Consider the following 24,550-nt stretch of genomic DNA (forward strand, 5'->3'; position numbering starts at 1 on the left):
GATTTTAGATTGTTCTCCAATTTTGTTTTTCTAAAAAAAAAATCAAATTTAATAAAGAATAAATCTTTTTGTAGTAAAATAATTTTAATGTCATTATTTACTTGTATTTGTAAAAACAAGGAAAAGCACGAATGGGTGCATTTCCTACTGCATTTCATTACGCATGCGCTTTTGCATCACATGTGCCGCTGTTATTGGAGAATTTGTTTTGTGGCTTTCACGGAATAACAATCCTGTCAAACAAGGTATTATAAGTTATATTCATGAACTAGTCAGAAGATATCTAGCTTGTTATGGCGCTCGTAACTGTATACAGTTTGCAAGCTTAGATTTTATTTTTAACGTCGTGTACCATGTAAGCTTCAAGCACAACAAAACTAGCATGACAATCTTGAAATACCATGTCACTAAAGTGAAACTGCGAGGAATGCATTCTTGTTGTAAGACTTCCCGATTAGAGTTGGAATCAGTGACCCATGCACATAAGCCAAACACACGTTGATGCAGATGCGTTATGTGATGATTTTAAACTGGATTTGTAATTTTGTGTGGCGTAAACTGATTGCTACCGGGATGATGTTTCCTTTTACTGAAAACCGCCAGTTCTCTGAAGGAGGGAATTTGTCCTTTGTGCATTTAAACTAGTTTTCATAACCTAAGTTTTGTCTTCAAGTAAACAGACTAATCAGCCCTCTTTATTTATAATAAAAGTGTGATTTATACAGCACATTATCACGCTCACGAAGAAGTGTGCTTGCAACGTTTAAGACAAGTAGGAGACATGGACAGAATATGAATGACAGAAGGAAAAACAACTATGCAGAGAGGTGATAAAAGACAAACAGAAGACACAAAGAGGAATCTGGTAACAAACAAAAAGGAGGACAGAAAATGTAAATCTGCAGATGACGAGAAGGTAGACTAGTCAATTGACTGTAATCGCAACTATTGACAACGATATTGATTAGTGCAAAGAGTAATGCTTGCAGAGTAGATGTATTTTTAGTGCACATCTATAGGATTCTATTGTGGGTAGATGGTGGAAATGGAAGAGAATTCTGCTATATTGCATCACAGTAACTAAAAATCCGGTGACCATATGTGGTTGTTCTGGTGACAAGGATAGTGTAGGGTCATTGGACAAAGAGCAGAATAGTATTTCTAGTCAAAGTTCTGTTCTAATTTTACAGTGAATTCAAAGCAGCAAAATTACCATGTTCAACAATTTTTTCTGTAGGGTAATGACAGTGACCGACTTTATTAGTCCCAATGGACAATTTAAACATGGGAAAGAGGCTCATTTACTATAAAGTTTTAGCTAAAAAATAAGTTCTAAGGTGAAAATATGAGCAAGTGAAAGAAACAAATGAGCAAGTGTCAACATGACCAAGTGACACAATCTAAAGGAAAAAAAAATCTTTCATGTGGACCATTTATATAGACACCTACAACATACATTCACCGACTTCATCTATGATTGAGCAGCTGGACTGCAGATTACACAAATGATTTTATGTGCCTATTGTTTCTACATACAGGCATAGCATAACATTTACCTGAGCATAATAATACAAATTTTCCCTTTAGTACATGTTTAGGTATTGACAAAGTATGTGAAGTTTTATCGCAGAAAAACAATCAGTACAGACATTGCCAAAAAGAGTGCTATGTAGCATACAAGGCAGTAAGACAATAAGGTATCAATAGTATTAGTATTTTGGCTTCTCATTAGGCTTTATACAATTGTAACTTGTTCAGTTTAAATTTTGTTGTGACATACTGCTGAAATGAAAATGGTAGTAAGCATACTAAGATTTCTGTCAGTTTGATCTCAGATTTTATAATGATTTGCAGCTGAACTATAAGTGTGGTGTGATTTCAGACTCAGTTACATCATCATGTCCACAGAAGAGACAAAAGCAGAAGGACTTGATGGCAAGCATGCACCATCTGCCACCACAACTAGCAGCAGCTCAGCACCTTCAAAGTCATCTCAGCCACTGGTGCTCTTACTGATATTACCATTGTTCTTTATTTAGCTCTTCCAACCTTTACCGATGATTAACTTGGATCTTTAAAAGATGGTAAATCTACTTTAGGTGCCCTATTCAGCAAGTTTCATTGTTTTTGTCTCTCCTTTGAATACATTCAAGTGTTTATTCCATCTATGTGAATCTTAAAGAAGCCCAAGAAGCTGAAAAAGTCCAAGTCTGAGTGGTCATTTATGTTATTCCATGCTTGCAACTTTAGATGATCTAGCAAAGGGCATTAAAGCCGCCTTTGTGGATTCTAAAAACTGCTAAGGATTACAGTTGCTGCAAAAACAAAATTACAGCAGTAATAAAATCTATTGCAACGACAGTCAAATCAAACCTAAAAGGAAAAAAAAGTCCTACATGGAACATAAAAGTGAATAAATTTAATACAGTGTAAATTGCATTTTATTATCAAAAATGATTAACAGAAATGTTAAGTGCATTTACACATGGAGATCTTTGCTCTACAACTGATTGAACACGCATGAGTACTGGAGAATACATGCATTCTTTGGAAGGATTACAGGTTTATCAGCTTAAGAGTAGCCAACTTTGTGCTTGTCTTACCAGGAGATAAGTATAATCTCCTGTCCTGAAATTTTGCTCTTTCCATATATCTGGGATTTCACTCAGATTGTACTTATGTCTTTCAGGGTACTTCCCTGTTCATAGAAATGATGGCACATAATTATTGAGTCTTGTTAAACTTATTATGAGATAGGCCTCTATTTGATCTTTAATCAAATGCTTATACTGCTTTTGTCCTTGTTATCAGATATTCTTTTTTTTCTTGTTAGTAGATATTAGAAAAATGGAGTAATCAGGGAAGAACAAGCAGGGTTCAGGAGAGGGTACAGTACCATAGACCAAGCTTTTGTCCTCATGGCATTAATTCAGAAACAGCTACTAAACCATAAAAAAATTGTATGTTGCTTTCATAGACTTTCATCAAGTGTTTGATATGGTTTCAACAAACAAGCTATGGAATGTACTTAGAAAAAAATGGTTTAAAAGGAAAAATGTTTTTAGTAATTCAAAGCATGTACAATAATGTAAAGGATAGAGTGCGAGGTGGTGCGAAGCTGTCTGATTATATTGAATGTCCCCGTGGCCTTAAATAAGGTGAGATTTGCAGCAAATGAACTAACAAAGGACATAAATGAATATGGGAAGCATGGTGTCCAGCTAATCCCAGAATTTATTGAGGTATTTATTTTACTTTTTGCTGATGATGTTGCCCTTGTATCAGATACAATCATTGGACTGCAGAACCAGTTGAACATTCTTTTTCAGTGCTCAAGGTCTTTAAACCTTGCTGTTAACCTTGATAAATCAAATGTCTTGATTTTTCGAAATGGTGGTTTTATATCTTGTAAAGATAAAGGGTTATTTGGTAATTCTTCTTTAAAAATTGTGAATGTATACAAATACTTGGGTATAGTTTTCTCTTCAAGGTGTATTTTTACACATGCATTAGAAGATATAGCCTGTTTTTCAAACTTTTTGATGCACAGGTCCAGCCAATACTTTTATACTGCTCTGAAATATGGGGTCTGTGTACCAGTAATGATAGCATTGAGAAGGTTCACACCTTCGCAATGAAAAGATTTTTAGGAGTCACAACGAGGACACCTAACTCATTGACATATGGGGAATGTGGTAGATTCCCTTTGTCTGTTAATGCATCAGTGGGGTGTGTTGGATATTTGCTCCACCTGATAAGAATGCCACAAACTAGACTCCAGAAAAAAGCCTATTTAATGTTAACACTACTGCATGAGCAAAACAAGAAACTATGGCTACACCTTATTATGATATTTTTGTATAAATATGGTTTTGGCAACGTGTGGGAAAGCCAAGGTGCTGGAGATGATAAACTCTTTCTACAAATCCTGAAACAGAGACTGATAGACTGTCACCACCAACAGTGGCATGATGCTATTCAAAGCAGTTCAAGATATTTCCCATATAATACATTCAAGACTCATATTATTTTAAGCAACTATCTTGTTCTGGTTGAAACACAGAAGTATAAGAGATCTTCTTCTTCTTCTTCTTCTGTCCTATTCGCCCCCAGTGGAGCATAGGGCCGCAACCACAGGCCGCCATCGGACCCGGTCCTGGGCATCCCTTTCTAGTTGGGACCATGTCATGCCAGCTGTCTCCGCCTCTCTGTGGACTGGTCTCCTTCACGTCTGTCTGGGTCTCCCAACCTTACGCCTCCCCTGTGGGTTCCAGCTCAGAGCTTGTCGCGTTAAATTGTCGGCTGGCTTTCGTAGAGTGTGGCCAATCCAGCCCCACTTTCGCTTCTTGATGTCTAGGCTGGTAGGGTTTTGGTTGGTTCTCTCCCGCAGGGCTGTATTGGAGATCTTCTCAGGCCATCGGATGTTAAGGATGCGGCGCAGACATTTATTGATGAATGTCTGTATCTTGTTGGTGATGGCATTTGTCACCCGCCATGTCTCAGGTCCATACAGAAGGACTGACTTTACATTGGTATTATGGATGCGGATCTTGGTGTGTAGAGACAAAGTATAAGAGATACCTTCATAAAATTTGGAATGGGTATAACTGTACTTAAATGCCATCAGCAGCGTTATTTCTTAACTCATTCAGAATGTTTGAACTGCCCCTTTTGCCCTGACATAGTTGAAACTGAACAGCACTTTCTCCTTACATGCCCTAAATATATGGACCTTAGTAAACTTTTCATCCCTAAAAAATATTCTAAGCACCCTTCCCTTTTCCATTTCACACTCTTGATGTCAGATAATAGAATGTGAACTACCTTGCCTCTTTTGTTTATAATGCATTGGAAATGAGAAAAACTGTGACTTAGACCAAAGCCCATAATGCCCAGGAATGCCATATGGAGATGTTAATGTTAGTTGGTGTCTTATGACTAATATTAATTTGATAAGTATTAATTTGTACTTGCATATTTATATGACTGTATGGTGTATGGTTAAAGGACAATGAGTATCTTTACTTGCACCTGGGCATGTTGGGCTTACCTATAATTATATGACTATTGATATATATATCTTTGATGGTTATGCTCCCCCTTGAAAAGGGCCGATGGCCTATTCAATAAACTGATTCTGATTCCTTGTTATCAGATATTCTTTTTTTCTTGTTATTAGATATAAATAATATTAATAAATTTTATGACAATTTAAATCATGGAAAAGCAAATGGTGCTACTGGAATCATCTTAGTGCACCGTAAAGTTTTATAATCATCTTTTCAATTTCTTTCAGAAACCTAACTACACACTCAAGTTTACACTAGCTGGACATACAAAGGCATTATCTTCTGTTAAGTTTAGTCCAAATGGAGAATGGCTGGCAAGCTCATGTAAGATTAATACACCATAACCTTATTTATCCCTTGTGCAAAATGTGGTAATTTTACTAGTCTCTATAAAAGCAAATGAGCATTTTAAGGATTTTGTGTTTAAATTTTTTTCCCATATCTGTCTTACTGACACTATAGAATTCATATTACTAATAATTTAGAAATCAAGAAGTGCATCTGTATTAAATTTTTTTCAGCGGCTGACAAACTTATTAAGATTTGGGGTGCTTATGATGGAAAATTCGAAAAAACTATAAGTGGTCATAAACTGGTGAGTGATTTCATCTGTGTGTGTGAGAGAGAGAGTATAAAGTGGTAGAAGTTTTTCAGAGTTTTAAAGAGTATGTTTAGATTTCAGTAGCATAGGTCATATAATAGCCTGTTATGTTATTGATATCATTATAGATTCTTTAAACAGATATATATTTTTTTTAAAACACTGTGCTTAGGGTTTGTCTGATGTGGCCTGGTCAACAGATAGCAGATTGTTATGTAGTGCATCAGATGACAAAACTCTTAAAATATGGGACTTCGCAACAGTAAGTAATTTCTTGAGTTTGATGCAGCTTCTTTATTCCCATTCTTGCTCTCTTGTTCAATTAGTCTTGTATAAACTACTTTGTCTTATGGTTTTAAGCACATCTATTTTTTACATCTTAATGAGAGTAGAGATAGAAGATAATTGCCTTGTATTTAATATTCTTTCTATTCATGCATTTGTATTTCAGTGCTACTAATGATTAGTTTTCATAATATGGCACTGTGTGTTCATTGATCCTTAATTTTTGTCTTAATAAATGATAGTAAGGTTTAGTTTACTTCTGCATGTTTAGGGTTAGAAAAAGGCTTGCTTTGCCCGAAACCATTTCATTTAATTCTGAGAACCCTTTCACCACCTTTATTTATTTTTTTTTTCAAATATTTTTAAGATTAAAACAAGCAAAGTTTGCAGTGTTACTGCATTTGTCCACTGTCTGCTATTGACAGACCAGTAAATCTGTAGATGAATGTTTCCATTTATATTCATGCGAATAATTGCTGTACCGTGAGCTGAGCTTCTATGTTGCAGGGCAAGTGCCTTAAGACTCTAAAGGGTCATAGTAATTATGTCTTTTGCTGCAATTTCAACCCACAATCAAATCTCATTGTGTCTGGCTCAGTGAGTAATTTTTTTGTGTTGTACGTGTTACTTATTTAGCAGGTTAGCTTTTTTTAAAAAGAGGAAGAAATGGGAAGGGTGTACATAAAAATCTAATTTTAGGAGCATAGTCTTAAGTCTGTAAAATGTAGTTGATAGCAACATTTTTTAAAATTTATGCATAGAGTTTAAGCAGGGTCAGAACAAATGGTTTCATGCTAAAATACTTTTTTTGTTTGTTTTTACAGTTTGATGAAAGTGTTCGAATCTGGGATGTGAAGACTGGAAAATGTTTGAAAACTCTGCCTGCACATTCAGACCCAGTTACAGCAGTAAGTAGCAGATAACCTGTATTTGAAAGAAACAAACTAGTTTGTAAGATTTCTGGGAGGTGAATATTTGGTGATATAATTACAATTTTTCACAATTTTGCTAATTTTCTTCAGATTTTTTTCTTCCTCTTTCCCATCACCCCCTTTCCAAATAGGTTTCTTTTTCTTTCAGTGTCATGTTCAAAAGTATTTTACTTATTGCAGGTTCATTTCAACAGAGATGGCTCTCTCATTGTTTCCAGTAGTTATGATGGCTTGTGGTAAGATCATGCAAGTTAAAATTATTGTGGAAAGAAAGACAGGTTGTCTCATTAACATTTTAAGAAAGGAAGTAAAGAAGATTTGTATAATTTTCACATTGTGTAGATTTTCTATGGCTGTTGCCTTCATAACTTTGTTCCTGTCTTTCATTCCAAACTGCTGGATGCCTGATAATCAGGTGGGTGTGTTCACTTACCATTAGTAGTCCACATCTATATCCATTTCCATTTACCACATTCCTGCATGCTTGGGTTTTTTTTCCATATTTTTCTTCATTTTTTTTTTTAATCTATTCTCTTTTGAGATTTTTATTCTTTGCATTATACTGTCTTTGGAGCATCCACTATGAGGAACAGATATGATTTAAAGCAAGCCATCACAAGATATCTGAGATGCTTGTGCTGTACTAGCCAAGTTTCTTGCTCTGATCTGCTTTTGTCTGGACCTCTTTATGTGCCTAGTACCATAAATGTTAAGACTTTACTTTCTCTGGCTTTATAACTCTGCACAGTGACCACCTTGAAGGCATTCATTGAAGCCATTCATTGCTAGTCTTAAGACCCACTTGTTTGGTGAATACCTCCAGTAGCTGGTAGTCTCATCTCTCTCACTCGTTTTCCTCTCTTCAACTTTTAAAATTATAAACTGTGCTCCTATTTATTTCTTGTGTTGCTCACTGCCAAGGTGGAAAATGGGCTATATTCGTGCATATTATTAGCATTATTAATAATAATTATTGTTTCTTCATTAGTCATTGACTCTGCACTATTTTGGTAACTGGAGGAGGGATTAATAGTATTATTATTTTTCATGATTATTTCTTTATTACACTTTGAGTTTGCACTGTTTTGAGTAACGTGTTGTTTCAGCCGGATATGGGATACTGCATCAGGACAGTGTTTAAAAACACTGATTGGTAAGTGAACATCGTTGCTAATTCTGAGGCAGTTTACACATATTTTGTGTTTAGATGATCATTAATCTAACTGTCACATAGGAAAAGGTATTTAAACAGGGGTGCTGGGGGATCGGGTGGGCGCACACCTGATAGGGTCTAGGGTCTATTATTGCTGGTCTTGCCAAGTAATGGTGAAGCTAGAGGTGTGGGAGAGGTGGAAGTTTTCTTTTTCTTTTTTCCTCTCTCCTTCTTCTCGAATGTTAGACCGTGAGTATATATTGTAGGGATTTGGAATGAGGCCAGAGAGGATTTTTGTTTGGTGCAGTCCCTAGCTTCGTGCATGGGATGGGTCCTAGTAACTGGTATCTTCTCCTGTGTTTTCTGTGTGTACGCGATGCTGGTGTGCTCAGGATTCTGGTTGGTGCATTCCCTAGCTTGGTGCATGGGATGGGTCCTAGCAACCAGTATCATCTCCTGTTTTCTATGTACTGCAGAACCAGCATATCATGAGCCGCTGGGCTCAGATTGTGGTCAGATTGCCACCAATCCTCAGATTGTAGTCAGATTGTTGTCAAATCATCATCAACTGTCAGACTGTGCGCAACTGTCAGACTATGTTCAGCCGTCAGACTGTGTGCAACCGTCGGACTGTCCATCATCAAACTGCTCTAAGTTGTCACTTTGTGTAAAAATCTCTTTCGTCACCCAATCATGGAATTGTTTGCGAACTGTCGGCCAGGCACTGAATCGCAAGTCGTTGCAAGAACAGACTGCGCTTTCACTGAACTCTTCTTTCGCCTTCTGGCCACAGAAGTGTTGAGGGACAGTGAACAGCTGTCTAATGCTGTGACTCAGTGTTCTGGTTAGCAGTGTGTTCCCCCAGGCAGAAGCCTGGAAGAGGGTGTCTTCTGTTGTGTTTGATTGAGCCCCATATGCGGTGCCGGACTACAATTTTTTTTTTGCAGGAGTATTTTAATTGTGTTCTTTATAACATTTTCACCGGCGGAGTGGTTTTCTTTTGTTTGGTTTGGTTTTGTTGTCTGATTTATTTTCTCCTTTTTTGTCTTAATTTTTTTTTCCCCCTTTTGAGTTGGTGGGTCACTTCTTGTGACCATCAATAAACTTATGTTTTGTGCTGTCCCTATGTGTGCATGTTTATCTGTTCACTGAGGGGCGATTGGTTTCATTGCTCGTGTCGAGCATACGAGAGTCATTTTGTGTGACTGTGAGCGTGCCTGTGAGAGTAAGTCCCACGACGTCTGATCGCGTTATGCAACACACAATATGTTTGAATTATCAAACTATTTTAGAAGTTTTCTGTTATCACTAACATTAGATACAGTAACATCACCGACTTTATATAGCAGCTTCCTTTGATGCTGAAGACATGAACATTTTTTAACACAGATGATGACAACCCACCAGTGTCGTTTGTCAAGTTTTCTCCTAATGGAAAGTATATTCTTGCTGCCACTCTAGACAAGTGAGTAAAAGTGATTCCCATAATTTTATGTGTACAGAAATCAATAAAGAGATTTAATTGCCATATGCTAAGGCTTTATAACCTGGTAGTTAGTGCACTCATCTGCGGAGTCGGCATGCCGTGCTATAGTCACAATTCTTAGACATAAGGCAGAACTGTATTTAGTATGCTTACGTAGCTGAGAGGAAGGGTTAAGCATGGCTGTTTAACCCCCCCCCCCTTTCTCTCTCTTAAGTCAGGGGTAATATACACAATAAAAATTTTCTGTGGTCAGTCTCTTTAGTAATTCAATAACTTTTATATTGCATCTTTTACAGCACCTTGAAATTGTGGGATTACTCAAAAGGAAAGGTAAGATCTTTCATATATATTTTTAAGGTTATTTATTTTTAGGGGGAGGGAGGGGATAATTTGTAAAGATATGCTAAAAGTGAGCGTGATTTTAAAAAAGTCAGTAGTTGAGAGTAAAGATTTCTATTAAAGAAAAATATGTATCTTTATAAGTGAAGATGGTCATAGTTATAGGAGGAATTTTTTACTAAATGAGGTATTTCATCAAGGTGAACTATGGCAACATCCATTAAGCTTTCTTACTGCGGAGCACTAGTTGGAAATGGGAAGGTGAGTGTTCATGCGTGTCTAGGTTTGAAGGGTTCTTTCACTGTGAGCATCTATGAGTTTCACAATTTCAACTTCCTTAATATGGAGAAAGCGATTTAAATCAAAGAAAAGTTCTCAGCCATTTTAGGTGATTGGTAGAGAAAACAAAGCAAACCGATTAAAGCAAAGTGCAACTTAGTCTTCCTGTGTCTAACTTTTCCACTGTTAGCTGTGCGCTGGAGGAGAGAACATTTGTCGGCTACTACTATCAACACCTTTCTTCCCAAGTGAGGAGCACTTCCCAAGGGGTGGAGCGATTTGAGAAAAAAGTCATTTTCACTCATTTTAACTAAATGTGTACAGTAGCTTATCCATGAACAGCATATGGATCAGCACAAATTTTATGTACTTAAAGTATATGGGGACAGGCCAGGAAAACTCCCCCCGTTTCGTGTGTGAGTGTTTGAGGGCCCAGAAGGGTGCAGAAGGGTCATTCATCAAAACAAAAAGTAATTTTTATTTATTTATTACTCTTTTAATATATATATATGGGATCTGGCAAGCATATCACAGGGAAGTTTAAAGGCATGGCATAGAAGTTTGAGCTGACTCTGTAAGCACTTGTTTTGCTCATCACAGTGACACTTGTGTGCTCTCACTTTTATACCCATGATGTAATGTTGAGATTTAGCTGATTAAACACAGGTTATTTATGTGAAATCCTAATTTCGACCCCATGCTGTTAAGTTTGCTGTCAGCACAAAATTCTCTTTTCGTATCGCGCACAACATAACCACAATTTTTATCTTGAGTTTTTAAGCATTTACCATCTGGAAAGCAGATAATATTAACTATTCTACTGCCTTTTTTAAATTTACTTTTGCGGCAATTTATAACAGCAGTGATCTTTTCTTTTTTTTCTCATTACGCTCATGTGTTTTGGTAAAAGCAGCTGAATGGCTGACCCCCTACATCCACTTTACCGATCAGCACGTACTGCGCATGTGCTGAATAATTGATGAAATACCCTTGTTTAGCCATTGGCAATTTTAGCAGTTTTGCCTAAGAAGGTTACCTGATTCTAGACAGTCTACATTAGTGTAGCTAAAAGCAAGGGGATTTTTAAACATTGAAATTACAAAAGACTTAAGACCCTTAGAATGTAATTTTCTTTGTCAAACTCTTGCTTCTCAAGTGCATTTGCTGTTGAGAATTGAATTAGAGGGCATAATATTATGGAAAAATATAAGGAATAGCTCTTACCAAGGAAACCATGGCGAAGAACAGAAATACAAAGTAATGGGGCAGAGCCACAGCATGGGAAATTTAAGTGCAGCATGTTACCTGAATTCTTCTTAATTGGCGATTCTGGTTATTTGTTTTTCAGTGTTTAAAAACTTATGTTGGACACAGAAATGAGAAATACTGTGTTTTTGCCAACTTCTCAGTTACTGGTGGAAAGGTATGTATAGTTCTTCCTCTTAGAGAGGAAGAGAAAATTTTTCTCCTTTATATGAACTTAGTAGCAAAATGTACTAGATGCAGCATATAGTAGAATTCTGCAGCACATATTTCTTACTAAATGAAGAAGTTTTAGTTGTCAGAATGCATCCCACAGGTATTTTTATGTGTTAAAGTAAAACACTTGATATTATTGAACCTACCTATATTGACAGTTAATGTGAAACCTGTTAATGTCATTGTATTTTTTTTACTCTCCTTCCCTTAAACCCATTAATGTTAAATATTGGCTATATGAATCATGGTTCATCATTTTCATCATGATTCCATTACATCTTTGTCAAAAATATAACTGTTAATGATAATTTGATATCAGTAGAGGGAAACATTAGAATTTTTTTTTTGTGTCTTTCCAGTGGATAGTATCAGGATCTGAGGACAATATGGTCTACATCTGGAATCTTCAAACAAAAGAGATTGTGCAGAAACTGCAAGGCCACACAGGTGAGTCAAATGAAGGTGATAGCAATCTTCCTATCTAGAACCAATGTTATTTCTCTGAAAACTGAATTGATGAGAAATCACCTAAAGGCCAAGAAGTCCCACCACCATTTATCTTCCCTGGAATCAGTAGGCCTTTGAGCCGCGGACCACTTATGTCACAACGGACATAGTGCAGAGTCAGGTCGGAATGTGGGACTAGCTTGGGAATGATCAAACTCAGTTTTTCCCCAACTACAGGGGTTCAGTGAACCTTTTGCTTGCTCATGCAAGCTTTTCTTAAAACACTGCGTTCCAACTACCGCACATTTATGTGTGACAATCCTTGTTTCACAGACAAGGATGATAACCCATTCTTAACAGCTAACTCTTGTGGAATCTTTGAAAATGTGATGTAGCTGAACTACTGTTGTTGTCTCCTCCTTTCTTTGTGTGTGTATGTATGTGTGGGGTTTTTTTGTTTTGTTTTGTTTTGGTTTGGTTTTTTGTCGTTTTGAGAAATTTTCTTCTCCAGTTTTCATTTTGCAGGGTCCGGGAAGGAATGTAACACTTATTCTGGTCACTTTTTATTAATATATATAAAATCTCTTATATAATGTTTGTTAAAAGATAGTATTAGTTTATTTTCATTTTATAATTTGAAAACACGGTTTTTTCATATGCCTATAATTACAAACATTTCATGGAATCTGCAAATTGACCTTGAGTCGACGATTCTAATTACTTGAGGAATGACAGCCATATTTAATGCCTTTTTTATATATATATTACAGATGTGGTTTTATGTTGTGCCTGTCACCCCACTGAGAACATCATTGCTTCTGCTGCCCTGGAAAATGACAAGACCATCAAATTGTGGCGCAGCGATGTATAGCAAACAAATATTTACCATAACCTTTTTCCACCATCATGGCTTGCTTCAACAACTTTTGACGATGCCTCTGCCAGAAACGGATGTCAAGGAACTGGGTTCTCATCACTACAGCTTGTACGCACATGGGTTACACCAATTTCTTCTGTTCACTCCCTTGGTTATAACACCTTGTAGAAGCTTTGCCTGCTACATGATCTGTGTTCCAAAGGGACTGGTGCAGCTTGTGCATCAGGCTGACCAATGACACTGCAGTTGACATCTGGGATTTGGTTGGATAGTATATACATGCAGATCATTGGTCAGACATGGCCACAAGACAGGACACAGGAATTGAGCATGAAGGGAAGCAACTGCTGTAACCTTGCACCAACAAAAGGATTTGCATCCATGCAGCTGTTCTGGTAGCCTAATTCAGAATGTGTGGACCGACAACTGTCGCATTTGTCAAGAAACTGAAATGGTGGCTTTAATTAAATGGAAGACATTGTGACAAGTTTTTTTAGAGACATGGTTAGAGTTTTTATAAACATTAAGTTAATATGAAGCACCACTGAAAAATTTGGATTTTAAAAGAGTCTATTGTCTCCATGAAAAGTTTCAATATTTGCAGGAATGCTTACAGTACAGTTTAAAATGACAGCCTTCTGCTTTTTTTTGTGTGTAATTTGGCTGGGCGAATGTCTCAGTATCTTGCATGTATGAGTCTTAGCCTTTCATTACTTCCTTTAGCAGCTAAAAGAACGGCAGCAAACTTCTTCTGCAGGATGTGATCGCATTTAGGGTTGGGGACAAGATTTGGGCACTGCGTGAAAACCCAGTTGAGTTCTTGAAATTATGCATTGTTTTAATTAATCTGATTAGTGTTCATCATAAGGTGCATGTGCTTCAGATCTTGGCTGCAAGCTGTTACCTACACCTCCAGGGTAGTCATTGTGGTATGGTGCTTCTGCCAGATACAGTCCCTTGTGTTTGGCACACCTTATGTAGTGGCATGAGGAGGCTGGTATTTACAGTTACTAAAATGCTTGGCATCCATGATCAACATGTCATATAATAGAGAACACGTCTTGGTGTGGAAGTTCAACCCAAGTCTTAATAATAATAATTCCTGTTGTTACATTGCTGCATAGATAAATCTGTGGAGTTGTTAAACTAAATCTTTTAAACAAAGCTGAGACTATGATGCTTTATTAAAGTCTTGGTTATCGCTTCAATGTATATTTTATGATGTACTTTATATTTTAAGTGACATGCTCGAAATATGCATGTGACAAAATAAGCAATCAGTGGGCTTTGGCCATATTCTGTGCCTGGTTCTTTAGTCTAACCAGAAAATTCCTCATCGTAAAGTTGGTAAGAAGATAGGTTTGGTGGCAGACCCTATATTTCTCACCATGCATTGATGCCAATAATGATATGAATTGTGTGAGTGTGGTGTGGTTTTTTTTATTATGGTACTATGAAGGGGACAGAAATTTGAGCATTAGTGACAGCCACAAACTTTTTTTTCCAACCCAAAGATCTACTGGAAAAAGTACTGGACTGATCTTAGTACAATAAGAATTATAATACAGTAATACCCCCTTATTAAGACTCGCTAAAATCCACAAAAATCAGGTCCTAATTTGGGGTTGTAGTAGGGAGATTAACCAATTCACTTTCATTCCACATATCATGACTTCAAACACCTATAAATTCAAGTTCATTTATGTAACTGTTGAAATAGTTCTCTTAAAACCATGGTTTTCACGAGGAACCGAGTCTTTGCATAGACATTTTAATAAGAACATCCAAACTAACGATTAATAAAGACAGACTTTTTTTTTATTAACCACCATCCAAAAAACCGATTTAAAAGAAAATCACATTATGCGCCATTGTGTGATTTGTTCTCTGAATGTGTATTGCAATGCAGCCTTTTTTTGTTTTGCTCGATAGTAGCTGAACTTGTTCGAACAACGTGTGACTGTTGATAGTATTTGACACTAACAGCTACTCTTGTTTTTGGAGATTTTTGTCTTTTTGCTCTGGATGGATTCGATTTTAGGAAAACAACATGAACTATAAAAGAATAAACAACCGTACTAAACGAAGAATAAAATCAAATACAGAAAACACAAAGAGGAACCAAATAACAGGAACAAGAGCTGAGAGTAACATGATATTGCAAAATAAAGGGTGTGACAAAGGACTAGCATTATGGGAAAGGTTGTTAGTAATGTTTAAGGAAGAGGTTTGTTTTCAGTGCACGTGTAAAGGATTCAATAGTGGGTAGGTGGCGGATATGCAAAGGGAGAGTTCCATTGTTTCGCTGCACAATAACCAAAAACCCTGTGGCCATAATATACGTTGTTATTTTGGTGACAGGAAGTGTAAGGAGACGAGGAGCGGATCGAGTTGTCTAGCTGGGATTCAAGGGAAGAGTAATTCAGAAAAAGCGAAGGAAAACAAACTTATTGGCGAATGTGAAGGAGTGGACAGGCTGTCCATTGAAGAACCTTCTAATGGGGACACAATACCGGTTCCCGTTGGCAAGCCTTCGCCACTGCTGTGTCTCTTCGAGCCCCCGACGAGTGGGACTGGTTGGCCGGCTTGCTCCGGGTCAGGCTGGTGACAGTTCAGGGAATGATGATGATCTCGATGACGTAACATGGGTATTCATGCAAATTTCGGGAAAAAAAATAGTATCTTTCAATGAACTTTACCCAGTCATTGCAAGTTGGGGTGGGTGGGAGGAACGTTGATCCCGACCAGTCCTGCATACAAAAATGCAGTCGCTTTGTTTAATTCATAGGAGGGGTGTGTATAATTTACTCGTATATTTTTCAGAGAGCATGGCAATATCAATTAAGTTTAGTGGTTGTGGCTAGTTCTGTGCGGTTTTCTCCGACGACACTATGAGGGTTGGTACTAATGAGGCGTTGCTCATTTAAAGTCATGTCCATGTCACAGCCCTTCGTCTTGTAAATTTGTCAGTTGTCTCTTCCACACGGTGAGCCCAGTCTTGTCGACACTGCTTTCACATTCGAGGTGAGACCAGAACCAAAGCTTATATCTCAAACCCTTGCGCCGTCCTTGCACACTACTGTACCAGTAAAATAATAAATCATGTAAGTCTCTTAAAAATTGGACGAGTCAGAGAAGCAAGAAGTGGCGTAATTCGATACACACAAATGGACGGGGAGGGGTAATAAGATAGTTACGGGGATACAGAGACATGTGACCTCCAACCCCTTCCCACCCACCCCCCAAACAACAACAACAAAAAAAAAACAAACAAACTGTATTATGATGCCGGTTTTTTTCGTTGTTTTTGCGGACCATAAGGAGACATCTCCCAAGAAATCCTTTGCCTGTTTTAGGGCTGCTTTAGTATGAACAAGGTGCTTATTACATGCATATTACAAATTATTTCTATTTTTTAGTATTTTATTATTGTCGTTTTATGTTTGAAAAATTAAACCTCTACTCTCGATCTCAAAACTCATTTTAAAAACAGCATTTACTGGTTAAGTTTTCTTTAAAAAAAAAAAGTCAACATTCAACTGAAAGTGAGCAAGGATACTTATATCACACTTTCATACTGTCGCTTCCCTTTTATGAAAACCTTTTTTCTGTCGATCCTGCATTTTCACTTTTGCCCGTGGTTGTCAGAAGGTGAATACATAAGACGAACTCGCTGAAAAGAAATAAAGAGAAGAGCAGCCTATACTCGGACAGACTTCTGTTATGCTCTCGACGGATGCACATTTATTTGTTTGCATTTTCTTTCTATCTACACGAGCGAGAGAAAAAAACAACAACAACAGTAGAGGCAATTTTTAAATTACTCGATAACAGGAACAAAGTGAAGCAGGAAAAACGCGTGTAACCGACGAAGATCGTTGTGGACATTCATTAACATTGGGGTCACCAGAGTACATCTACAGGGAAGGTCACTTCAGTCGAGGGGGTTGGTGTTTTACGCCGAGCCAGCAACTAAGGCTACATCACGGCCCTGTAAACAGATGCCATGTGCAGAGAAAGAACAGCGTGCCCGAGACGAGAGTTGAACCCAGGACAGCCAGCTCAGTGTATTGGTGACAGACGCTAACCGCTGCGCCACCGGGCCGCCCTCCGACGGTTAATGTTTGTCAATTGGTTGCACATTTAGATATTAGCTAATTAGCTATGAGTCCACATTCGCCATAAGGCACTGTCATCACATCTACGGTCTACTGAAGACGAGGGGGGAGAGGAATAGTAATATATTCGCCTCTGGTGATAAAGTGATAAAAGGAATTGTTATCTCTGTTATTAAGGAATATAAAAGCTTGTTGAACGATACAATTATTACATCACCTTGCATGGACACTATGTGGACAAGTGACATTTTCAATCGCTCACAGCTAGTTTTATTAAATCCGTTAAATGTATTTTGCTTTTACTTTATGATTCTTCCTCATGTGTGTGTGTGTGTGTGATATCAGCGGAATTATTGTAAAGGAGAGGCATTAAGTGGCAGAGAACACAAAGAATATCTGACGACTGCTTGTAAATTCTGTCAGTTTACCACGGCTATTAACACCCGGGGTCTGTGACGGTGACCTGACTAGAGTCTGTCGGGGTGCAGCCGCTACACCTGTACTGCCCCCTTCTTGCCCCCTCCCCACCAGTGGGCCAGGTAAAACCAGCTGTAGCAGGATGCTGTATGACGCTGCATTAAAGATGCACTGGACATGAGGAAATAAACTTTAAACAAAGGTAGTATTGTTGTTGTTGTTGCAGAAGTACACACATGGAACTTGCTAGATGCCATATCGTGTCTGCCTTTTTTTTAAATTTTTATTTCAACGATCTTTCTCTTAGCCACAGTCCTCTCTTTTTTTTCCCTCCCCCCTCAACACACCTACCTATCTCTGTTTTTCTCATCCTTTTCTCCTGCAAATTAAGTACAGACAACAAATAAAAACATCAACATCAATGACAGTTAAACATGGAACGACGGAATAGGAACATATACACTCACTTAAAAATAAACCAAGATGAGAACCAACACACAGTATCTTCAGAGGTAAATATGTCTGCCTATCTGACTGGCAACCGATATGTTCACCAAACAACGACATCCATTGTTTCTGTAAAGAGATGAACTGTTATATTCGTTCTGAAAGGAGGAAAGGTATAGGTAAGACTGAAGAAATTATATCTCTACATGTGGAGACATGATATATGTGGGGTAGATAAAGAACTTTCCGTTTGTTCTAATTAAACAAATTTCGGGGTTACTACTGGATTAAATGAAGGAAATTATAGGACTTCAGTAAATTTGAAAATAGGGATAATTGCCAGAGTTTTATTTTAATTTATTTATTCATCGGAGCCTGATAACCGCTCGGTCATTTTCTGGGTTTGTGTGTAACCAAAGGGTGACAGCGCGGGGGGCTTTATGTAACAAGCATGCGAGATAAAAGTTGCCCCTTGACCTCGAAACTACCTGACTTTTCTTGTCAATGTATGCAGAATCAGAACTAGCTCTCCCTGGATGTTGACAGCTGATTAGCTTCTACCCTCAGATAGTACATCTCATTAAAAACTCTAAACTCATTTACACTACGACCGGTTTGGACAGGCGAAAGACTCCATCCACCCGCCACCCGCCACCCGCCACCCGCCCTACCTACCATCTCGGTATTTAAGAGCCGATGTTTTGCTCAAGACATCGTCTGCTATTGCTTCCTAGTCATCGTCGTCATCATTCTAGAAGGGATAAGCCCTGGGACAGAGAGAACCTCTCCAAAACTGTTCATTTCCACTTGCGTAAGTTTATTTATTTAATTATTTTATTTATCCAACATAATTCTGTCGGCCTTTGCAAAAGTGCGTTTTATTTCTCTCTGTCTACAACAACTTCTTTCCTCTTTTGTGTGTCTGTTGGTTTATTTACTTGCGCCCCGTGATTCTGTTTTTGTGTCCCACACTCAGATGTGTTGGTCTTTCAGTAACTGAACTTTCTGTGTGAACTGTCCTGATGTCTTTGTCTCAATATTCGTTGAAAGTGCAACACTGTGTGTGGTAGTGTGGGGATGGTGTTGGGCTGGTTTCAATTTGCCGCATAATGCAAGAACACAGAAAATAGAAAATGTGTACAGAATATATATATATAATTCTCGTTAAATAAGTCTTATTGTCTTTCTCATCAAACACATGCCGATGACACTCAGCTGTACTGCCCTACCCTCGGCTGTACATTACTCCTTACATCAACCAACAAAATACTCATCATTTTCTTACTCTTTCTTTGACTTTTATCGTCTATTGGTTAGTTGTAAGTAGTTGTGATTATAGTCTGTTGGCCTGTTCGTCTTCCTCTGAAGATTTATGATTCTCTACATCCTTGCTATTTGTTCCCAGATCCCTGTATGTGTCTTCTATGTTTGTCTTTTATTACCTGTCTGCATGGTTGTTTCTCCTTCCGTCCTTCGTATGCTATGTCTATTACTTAATTGTCTTAAGAGCTGAGAGTATGCTTCTTCGTGAAAGTGATTGTGCTATATTATTATTATTATTATTATTATTATTATTATTATTATTATTATTATTATTATTATTATTATTATTATTATTATTATTATTATTATTATTATTACACTGTTAGAATAAACACGAATAAGATCCGCTAATTGTGTGTGTGTGTGTTTCCACGTATTTCAGAAATTTCCAAGACATCCCCACATCCCAGAAGACATCTAGCTGACTGTCGGAAGAAAAATAATAAAAGTCTTGAAAAAGATAACAACGCAAGAAAAACACCAAGTACCTGGACCAAAATACACATGGCCATAAACGATGCCAGCAAATAAGAAGACTTTTCGTTTCCGGATATAGTAACAATAACAGTAGACAAAAATAAAAGAGGGAGAAGGAATAGAATACAAAATCCTTCACTCACATATTAATAAAATAGTTCAAGATGTCGCCACGCCAAAAAGTGGAGGAAACTGAAATCCAGTTGTCGTTTCGACAAACGGAGGTTCCGCGTGCTGTCTACGAGGAGAAGGGACTCGGGTATCTTCACAAGATACGCTTGGCGGTGGGCATGCTACCCAGTGATGGAGCGGCTTTCTTTGAACACCTGTACATGCTGCCTGTCCTCCAGGTATGATCAAAGGCGGTAGGATTCAGCTCTCGCGAATTACATTTTTTATTTGAATGTTTGCGGTTTACACACACACACATATCACAAAGACTCATCACACATCACAAAGTATAAATTTTCCTTCCGCTATCTCCGATTACTCATAAAAAATCAAATTATACAACGAAAATACTCTTCAAGAGGACATAGTAAAAAGTTTGTAATGAAGACAATTCAATCAAGATAACGCCATCAGAATCAACCACTTTTCTTTTCACAGACCCTGGGAACACCCGTCGCCTTGGTAACGCTTCCTGGCTGCATCTCCGCTTCATTGGCGATGCTGACGCTACCAGTGTACGGACGGTTCATTGACAAAGGTTCGAACCCCAGACGCCGGAAGAGGCCCGCCGTGGTGTGCGCGGTGGCGTTGCTGGGCCTTGGGCTGACCTTCATCTTGTTGGCCAATGCCTTGCACATCTGGGGCCAGGGTCCATCCCACCGCCCCCCTCCCATTCCTGACCATCACAACCTCACAGTCACAGGGAACGCGACTGCCGAAAATTTCTCGAAAACTGCACTTGTTGGAAAAGACTTTGAGAATGGAACAGTCCAGGAATCGACAATCGCGGACTTGGCTTATGTTCTTCACGATGAAGTCAGCAGCGGGAACGCGTCCAGCGATGCAAGTGGGCGACGACTACAGACCGACATCATTACCGAGGACCAGGATGTGGCTGGTGACCAGTCGGGGTTCGGGCTTCCTCCACTGGCGCTGATCGCCGTGCTGGGTTTCGTGCTGATTGACTGGGGCTACGACATGACCAACGTGTCAGTCAAGACATACATGATCTCCTACAGCCCCCGCATGGACCACGTGTCGCTGCTGGTGCTCGGAGTCTTGATGGCTTCCGTGGGCGGGTGTTGCACCGCCGTCACTGGTCTCATCGACCTCGGCTCCCTCATCACCGATGCGCCTTGGGTGTGAGTATTTTGAGAAGGATGCTTGGATCACTGGAAAGAATTTCGGATTCTTGAATATGCTATCAGGTCTTGTACTAGAAACAGGCCAGTGGGCGAGCTTGCCTTGCCTTGCAGCGTAAACAAACATGGAAAAGTGTAAATCATACCAATGCAGACTGTGTTAATATGTACTTAGGCTCTTTGCCGACATCTTGATTAAATAAAGAACAATAATTACAATAAATAAATACACAAGTCCCTCCAGTGCGTGACATATAAATCCAAGTGACCTCTTTTGTGTTTACCTTCTTAGGGCGCAGGTGTGCAAGCAGGCTGTTGTGCAGGTGAGCATCCTCATCGCGCTAACTGTGGTCTGCACCCTCTGCTCGGTGTTGTCTGCACCTCAGCAGCAGTACTGGGACCACATTCCTCCAGAGGGCGGCACCGACGCCGTCGAGCACGTGGCGCGCGGCGGAAATGACGGCGCTGGCCAGGAGGGGGACGAGGGAAGCGTCATGGTAGTGGAACACAGCACGCTGACCACAGACATGCAGGAGAACCTCATCATGGCCACCGCCTCGCCCGCGGACGTTCTTGGCCTATCCACGTCCACGCAGGTAACCTGTCGATAAACATATTCAATCGCCGGTGATGAACACATCCAATTACCGGCGATGAACACATTCAATCACCGCTGATGAACACATCCAATCACCACTGATGAACACATTCAATCACCGCTGATGAACACATCCAATCACCACTGATGAACACATTCAATCACCGCTGATGAACACATCCAATCACCACTGATGAACATATCCGATCACTGCTAATGAACACACACACGGCGATTCTACATTAACAAGGATTTTGCATGGCCTCCAGGTGGACCATCCTCTCCTTGCTCGCAGCATCAGCGTTCGCTTTCATCATTTTAACGACAAATCCGACATCAAGGAATCGATAGCTGCCTCCAGCAGAAAGTCGTACAACACCATTTCACTGTCGCAGACCACCATCAGCAACAGCACCAGAGAAACTAGGAAAAGGTAAGCATTCAGCCTGCAAGATATCTCGAGATTTTGAATAGAATCAGTCGTGTAAGCAGGTCTATATGCCATTGTGTGTGTGCGTGCGTTTGTGTGGTTGCGCATGAGTTCTTTTATAGGTGCATGGGCGCTGTTATTGAGCTATATAAATGGGTTATATAGACTCTGTTGCCAAGCTGTGCAAGTTGGTCTACAGGTTCATTGTCAGTACCAGCCGTGTTGTCAAACCATGCGAGTTTATACGCTGGATATATCTAATAATCTCGATGTTGAGCTCTTATAGTAAGTTTACAAGTTCGACATGTATACCACACATGTTGTCGAACTATGGACAACTTTTATCCTTTTCAGTATTCGTGCTGACGAGTTTGATCACGTGACGATGTTTTAATTTGCCCTCTGACCAGATGTCGGTGGCCCAGCAGAGCCACCTTCAACCTCGCCATCCTCATGACATCCAGCTTCTTCACAAGCTGCGGCAACTTCGTCTATAACATTACCATGATCGACTACCTCGGCAAGGTCGTCTTCGGTGGCGACCCTAGGGAAGGGAACCCCAAGCAGGAGCTGTACCAGCAGGGTGTCCAAACAGGGTCACTTGGGCTGCTAATAACCAACATCGTATACATGATCTTCAGCCTCGTGCATCACAAAGTCCTCAGCACTCTGGGTAAGCACCTCGCCAACTTGGGCAAGTTCTTTAAACTCACCATTTAGGGTAAGACTCTCACCATAGACAGCCTCACCCTACTGGGTAGGTTTTTTGTCCTCTTAAACCCACTCCTTACCCTCTAGGTTAAACTTTTCTCCCATCTTGGGTCAGCTCCCCAGAATTCTGGGATCTTAGGTAAGTTTTTCACTTTCATGCATTAATTCCTTACCATCTTCTGCAAGCTTCTTGCCCTCTTGAAAGCCTTTCACCATTGAGGATAATTTCTTTACCATCATCATGGATAGGCTCTTTATCCTTACTCAGTTCTGTCATTTATTGATCACACTGTTTACTTGACATACAAGTAGCTAAGATACTAGCTGATTTTGTTATATTCTCCTGCATTATTTAAATGTCTATTATCGTTGTCTGCATTTGAGGCCCAAAAAACTTCACTTTGTATGTTTTAATAAACGTGCATTGTTATCATTATTATTGCTGCTCCTTGATAGTGCAGCATTCAAAAGATTTGTCATTTGCTTATTGCCTGTGAATTCACAAATTCTACTGTTGCCATTTGCAGGGCCGAAAGTTGAATATCTCGGAGTCAGTGTTGCTATGGTCAGTCTTCTGCTGATTTACTGGTTGACCAACAGCTTGGCAGCATTTTATGTCACTTCTGGGGTCATGGGACTGAGCAGAGCGGTATTAAATACAATACCTTTCATGGTGGCCAACGAGCAGTGTCAGAAGGAGGTCAGTTTCAAAGCAAGGATGTGTATGCATGGATAGCAGACCACTCTATTGCAGGTCTAGATTATAATGTAATGTAAAAATATTTTGAATTTTGATTGATCTTCTTTTTGATATTATGAGCACTTGATCTACTTATATACTTTCAATTTTGAACTATTAAAACTAGAGTACAGGTCATAGAAAAGTTGAAGCAAGCACTTTATTAGTAACAAGTACTAATATAACTAATTGTTTGTTTTTAGACTGAGACATTATCTGGCAAAGGGAGTCATCCTCCTGTTGGTTCCATCCTGGGTTTAGTCACATGTGCAATGCCCTGTGCCTGGCTGGTAGTGTCGGCAATCACCGGCCCACTGATGGATGTCACTGGTGAGCCTGCAGCCCCTCTTCTTTTTGGCATCGTCTGCGTTGTGTTTGGTGCAGCTCTATTTCCTTGCTACCGATTCTAATGTGTCTATGAAATGAGATCAAGACAAAGTGATTCACTGGGAATGGTTGTTTCTCTGAGTACTTCTTCTGAGGGAAAAACAGGAAGATGACTTTATGTGAGACCCCGAATAAAGACAATTCCCTTTGCTACTAATGGTGAAATGTATTATAGTTGATGCTGAACTAAAGGGGATAGCTACTGCAAACGGATATGCATCAGCACCCCAAGAAAAATACTTGGTTCACACATACAGTTTAAATGTAAGCACTGCTTTCAGGAGGATTTGACTAATAAACTTGTGTATCATACTCTTACAGTATCTATTCCTCAATGGTCACATTTTCCACCACTTTTTCACCTCACACTTGATGAACATTGACATCTTAAAGGAGTAAGTTTATCTTCTCTCAGAGGCAGCTTTGTTTACACCCAATAACTGAGTGATTATTAACATAGAAAGTCACGCTTCATCCTTTCTCAAGATATTTGTTATGTTACACTGAGACACATCTGTAATATTTTGGTTTTATCAGAATGAATGGTACAAAAACAATTAAAATGACAATGTGGTTCAAATGTTGTTTTTTTTTGAGTGTGTCGTTTGTGTGTGGGTTCACACAAGTATGCTCGCACACTTGC

General features: G+C 39.1%; 2 protein-coding genes across 3 annotated transcripts; both read left to right on the forward strand.

Moving 5' to 3' along the window:
- Window positions 1-116: 116 nt before the first annotated feature.
- LOC112575063 (WD repeat-containing protein 5) lies at window positions 117-14,365 on the forward strand. Of its 2 annotated transcripts, XM_025256599.1 has the most exons (14): window positions 117-245; window positions 1,883-2,003; window positions 5,297-5,393; window positions 5,591-5,664; window positions 5,843-5,932; window positions 6,463-6,552; window positions 6,780-6,863; window positions 7,068-7,123; window positions 7,994-8,040; window positions 9,430-9,505; window positions 9,823-9,856; window positions 11,493-11,567; window positions 11,983-12,070; window positions 12,841-14,365. In XM_025256599.1, the coding sequence occupies exons 2-14, from the start codon at window positions 1,899-1,901 to the stop codon at window positions 12,939-12,941; spliced, it is 1,017 nt and encodes a 338-aa protein (XP_025112384.1). In that variant the 5' UTR covers window positions 117-245; window positions 1,883-1,898; the 3' UTR covers window positions 12,942-14,365. The 2 variants fall into 2 exon arrangements, with proteins under 2 accessions (XP_025112384.1, XP_025112385.1); XM_025256600.1 differs by lacking the exon at window positions 117-245 and having other exon boundaries at window positions 1,946-2,084.
- A 4,237-nt stretch (window positions 14,366-18,602) lies between these two features.
- On the forward strand, window positions 18,603-24,487 carry LOC112575153. Its single transcript, XM_025256785.1, has 8 exons — window positions 18,603-18,740; window positions 19,635-20,079; window positions 20,339-21,042; window positions 21,335-21,638; window positions 21,910-22,073; window positions 22,481-22,743; window positions 23,309-23,481; window positions 23,724-24,487. Exons 2-8 carry the CDS (start codon window positions 19,894-19,896, stop codon window positions 23,928-23,930), a joined length of 2,001 nt encoding a protein of 666 aa, XP_025112570.1. The 5' UTR covers window positions 18,603-18,740; window positions 19,635-19,893; the 3' UTR covers window positions 23,931-24,487.
- Window positions 24,488-24,550: the final 63 nt, after the last annotated feature.

This window comes from Pomacea canaliculata, linkage group LG11, assembly GCF_003073045.1.
Source record: "Pomacea canaliculata isolate SZHN2017 linkage group LG11, ASM307304v1, whole genome shotgun sequence".
NCBI lineage: Eukaryota > Metazoa > Mollusca > Gastropoda > Architaenioglossa > Ampullariidae > Pomacea > Pomacea canaliculata.

Bases quoted from the DNA above. Each gene is read 5' to 3' on its own strand.
- LOC112575063 (XM_025256599.1), top strand. From the start codon at position 1,899: ATGTCCACAGAAGAGACAAAAGCAGAAGGACTTGATGGCAAGCATGCA. The intron at 5,665-5,842 runs GTGAGTGATTTC...CACTGTGCTTAG, and splicing joins CTATAAGTGGTCATAAACTG to GGTTTGTCTGATGTGGCCTG. The intron at 5,933-6,462 runs GTAAGTAATTTC...TCTATGTTGCAG, and splicing joins AAATATGGGACTTCGCAACA to GGCAAGTGCCTTAAGACTCT.
- LOC112575153 (XM_025256785.1), top strand. From the start codon at position 19,894: ATGTCGCCACGCCAAAAAGTGGAGGAAACTGAAATCCAGTTGTCGTTT. The intron at 21,639-21,909 runs GTAACCTGTCGA...CATGGCCTCCAG, and splicing joins GCCTATCCACGTCCACGCAG to GTGGACCATCCTCTCCTTGC. The intron at 22,074-22,480 runs GTAAGCATTCAG...CCCTCTGACCAG, and splicing joins ACCAGAGAAACTAGGAAAAG to ATGTCGGTGGCCCAGCAGAG.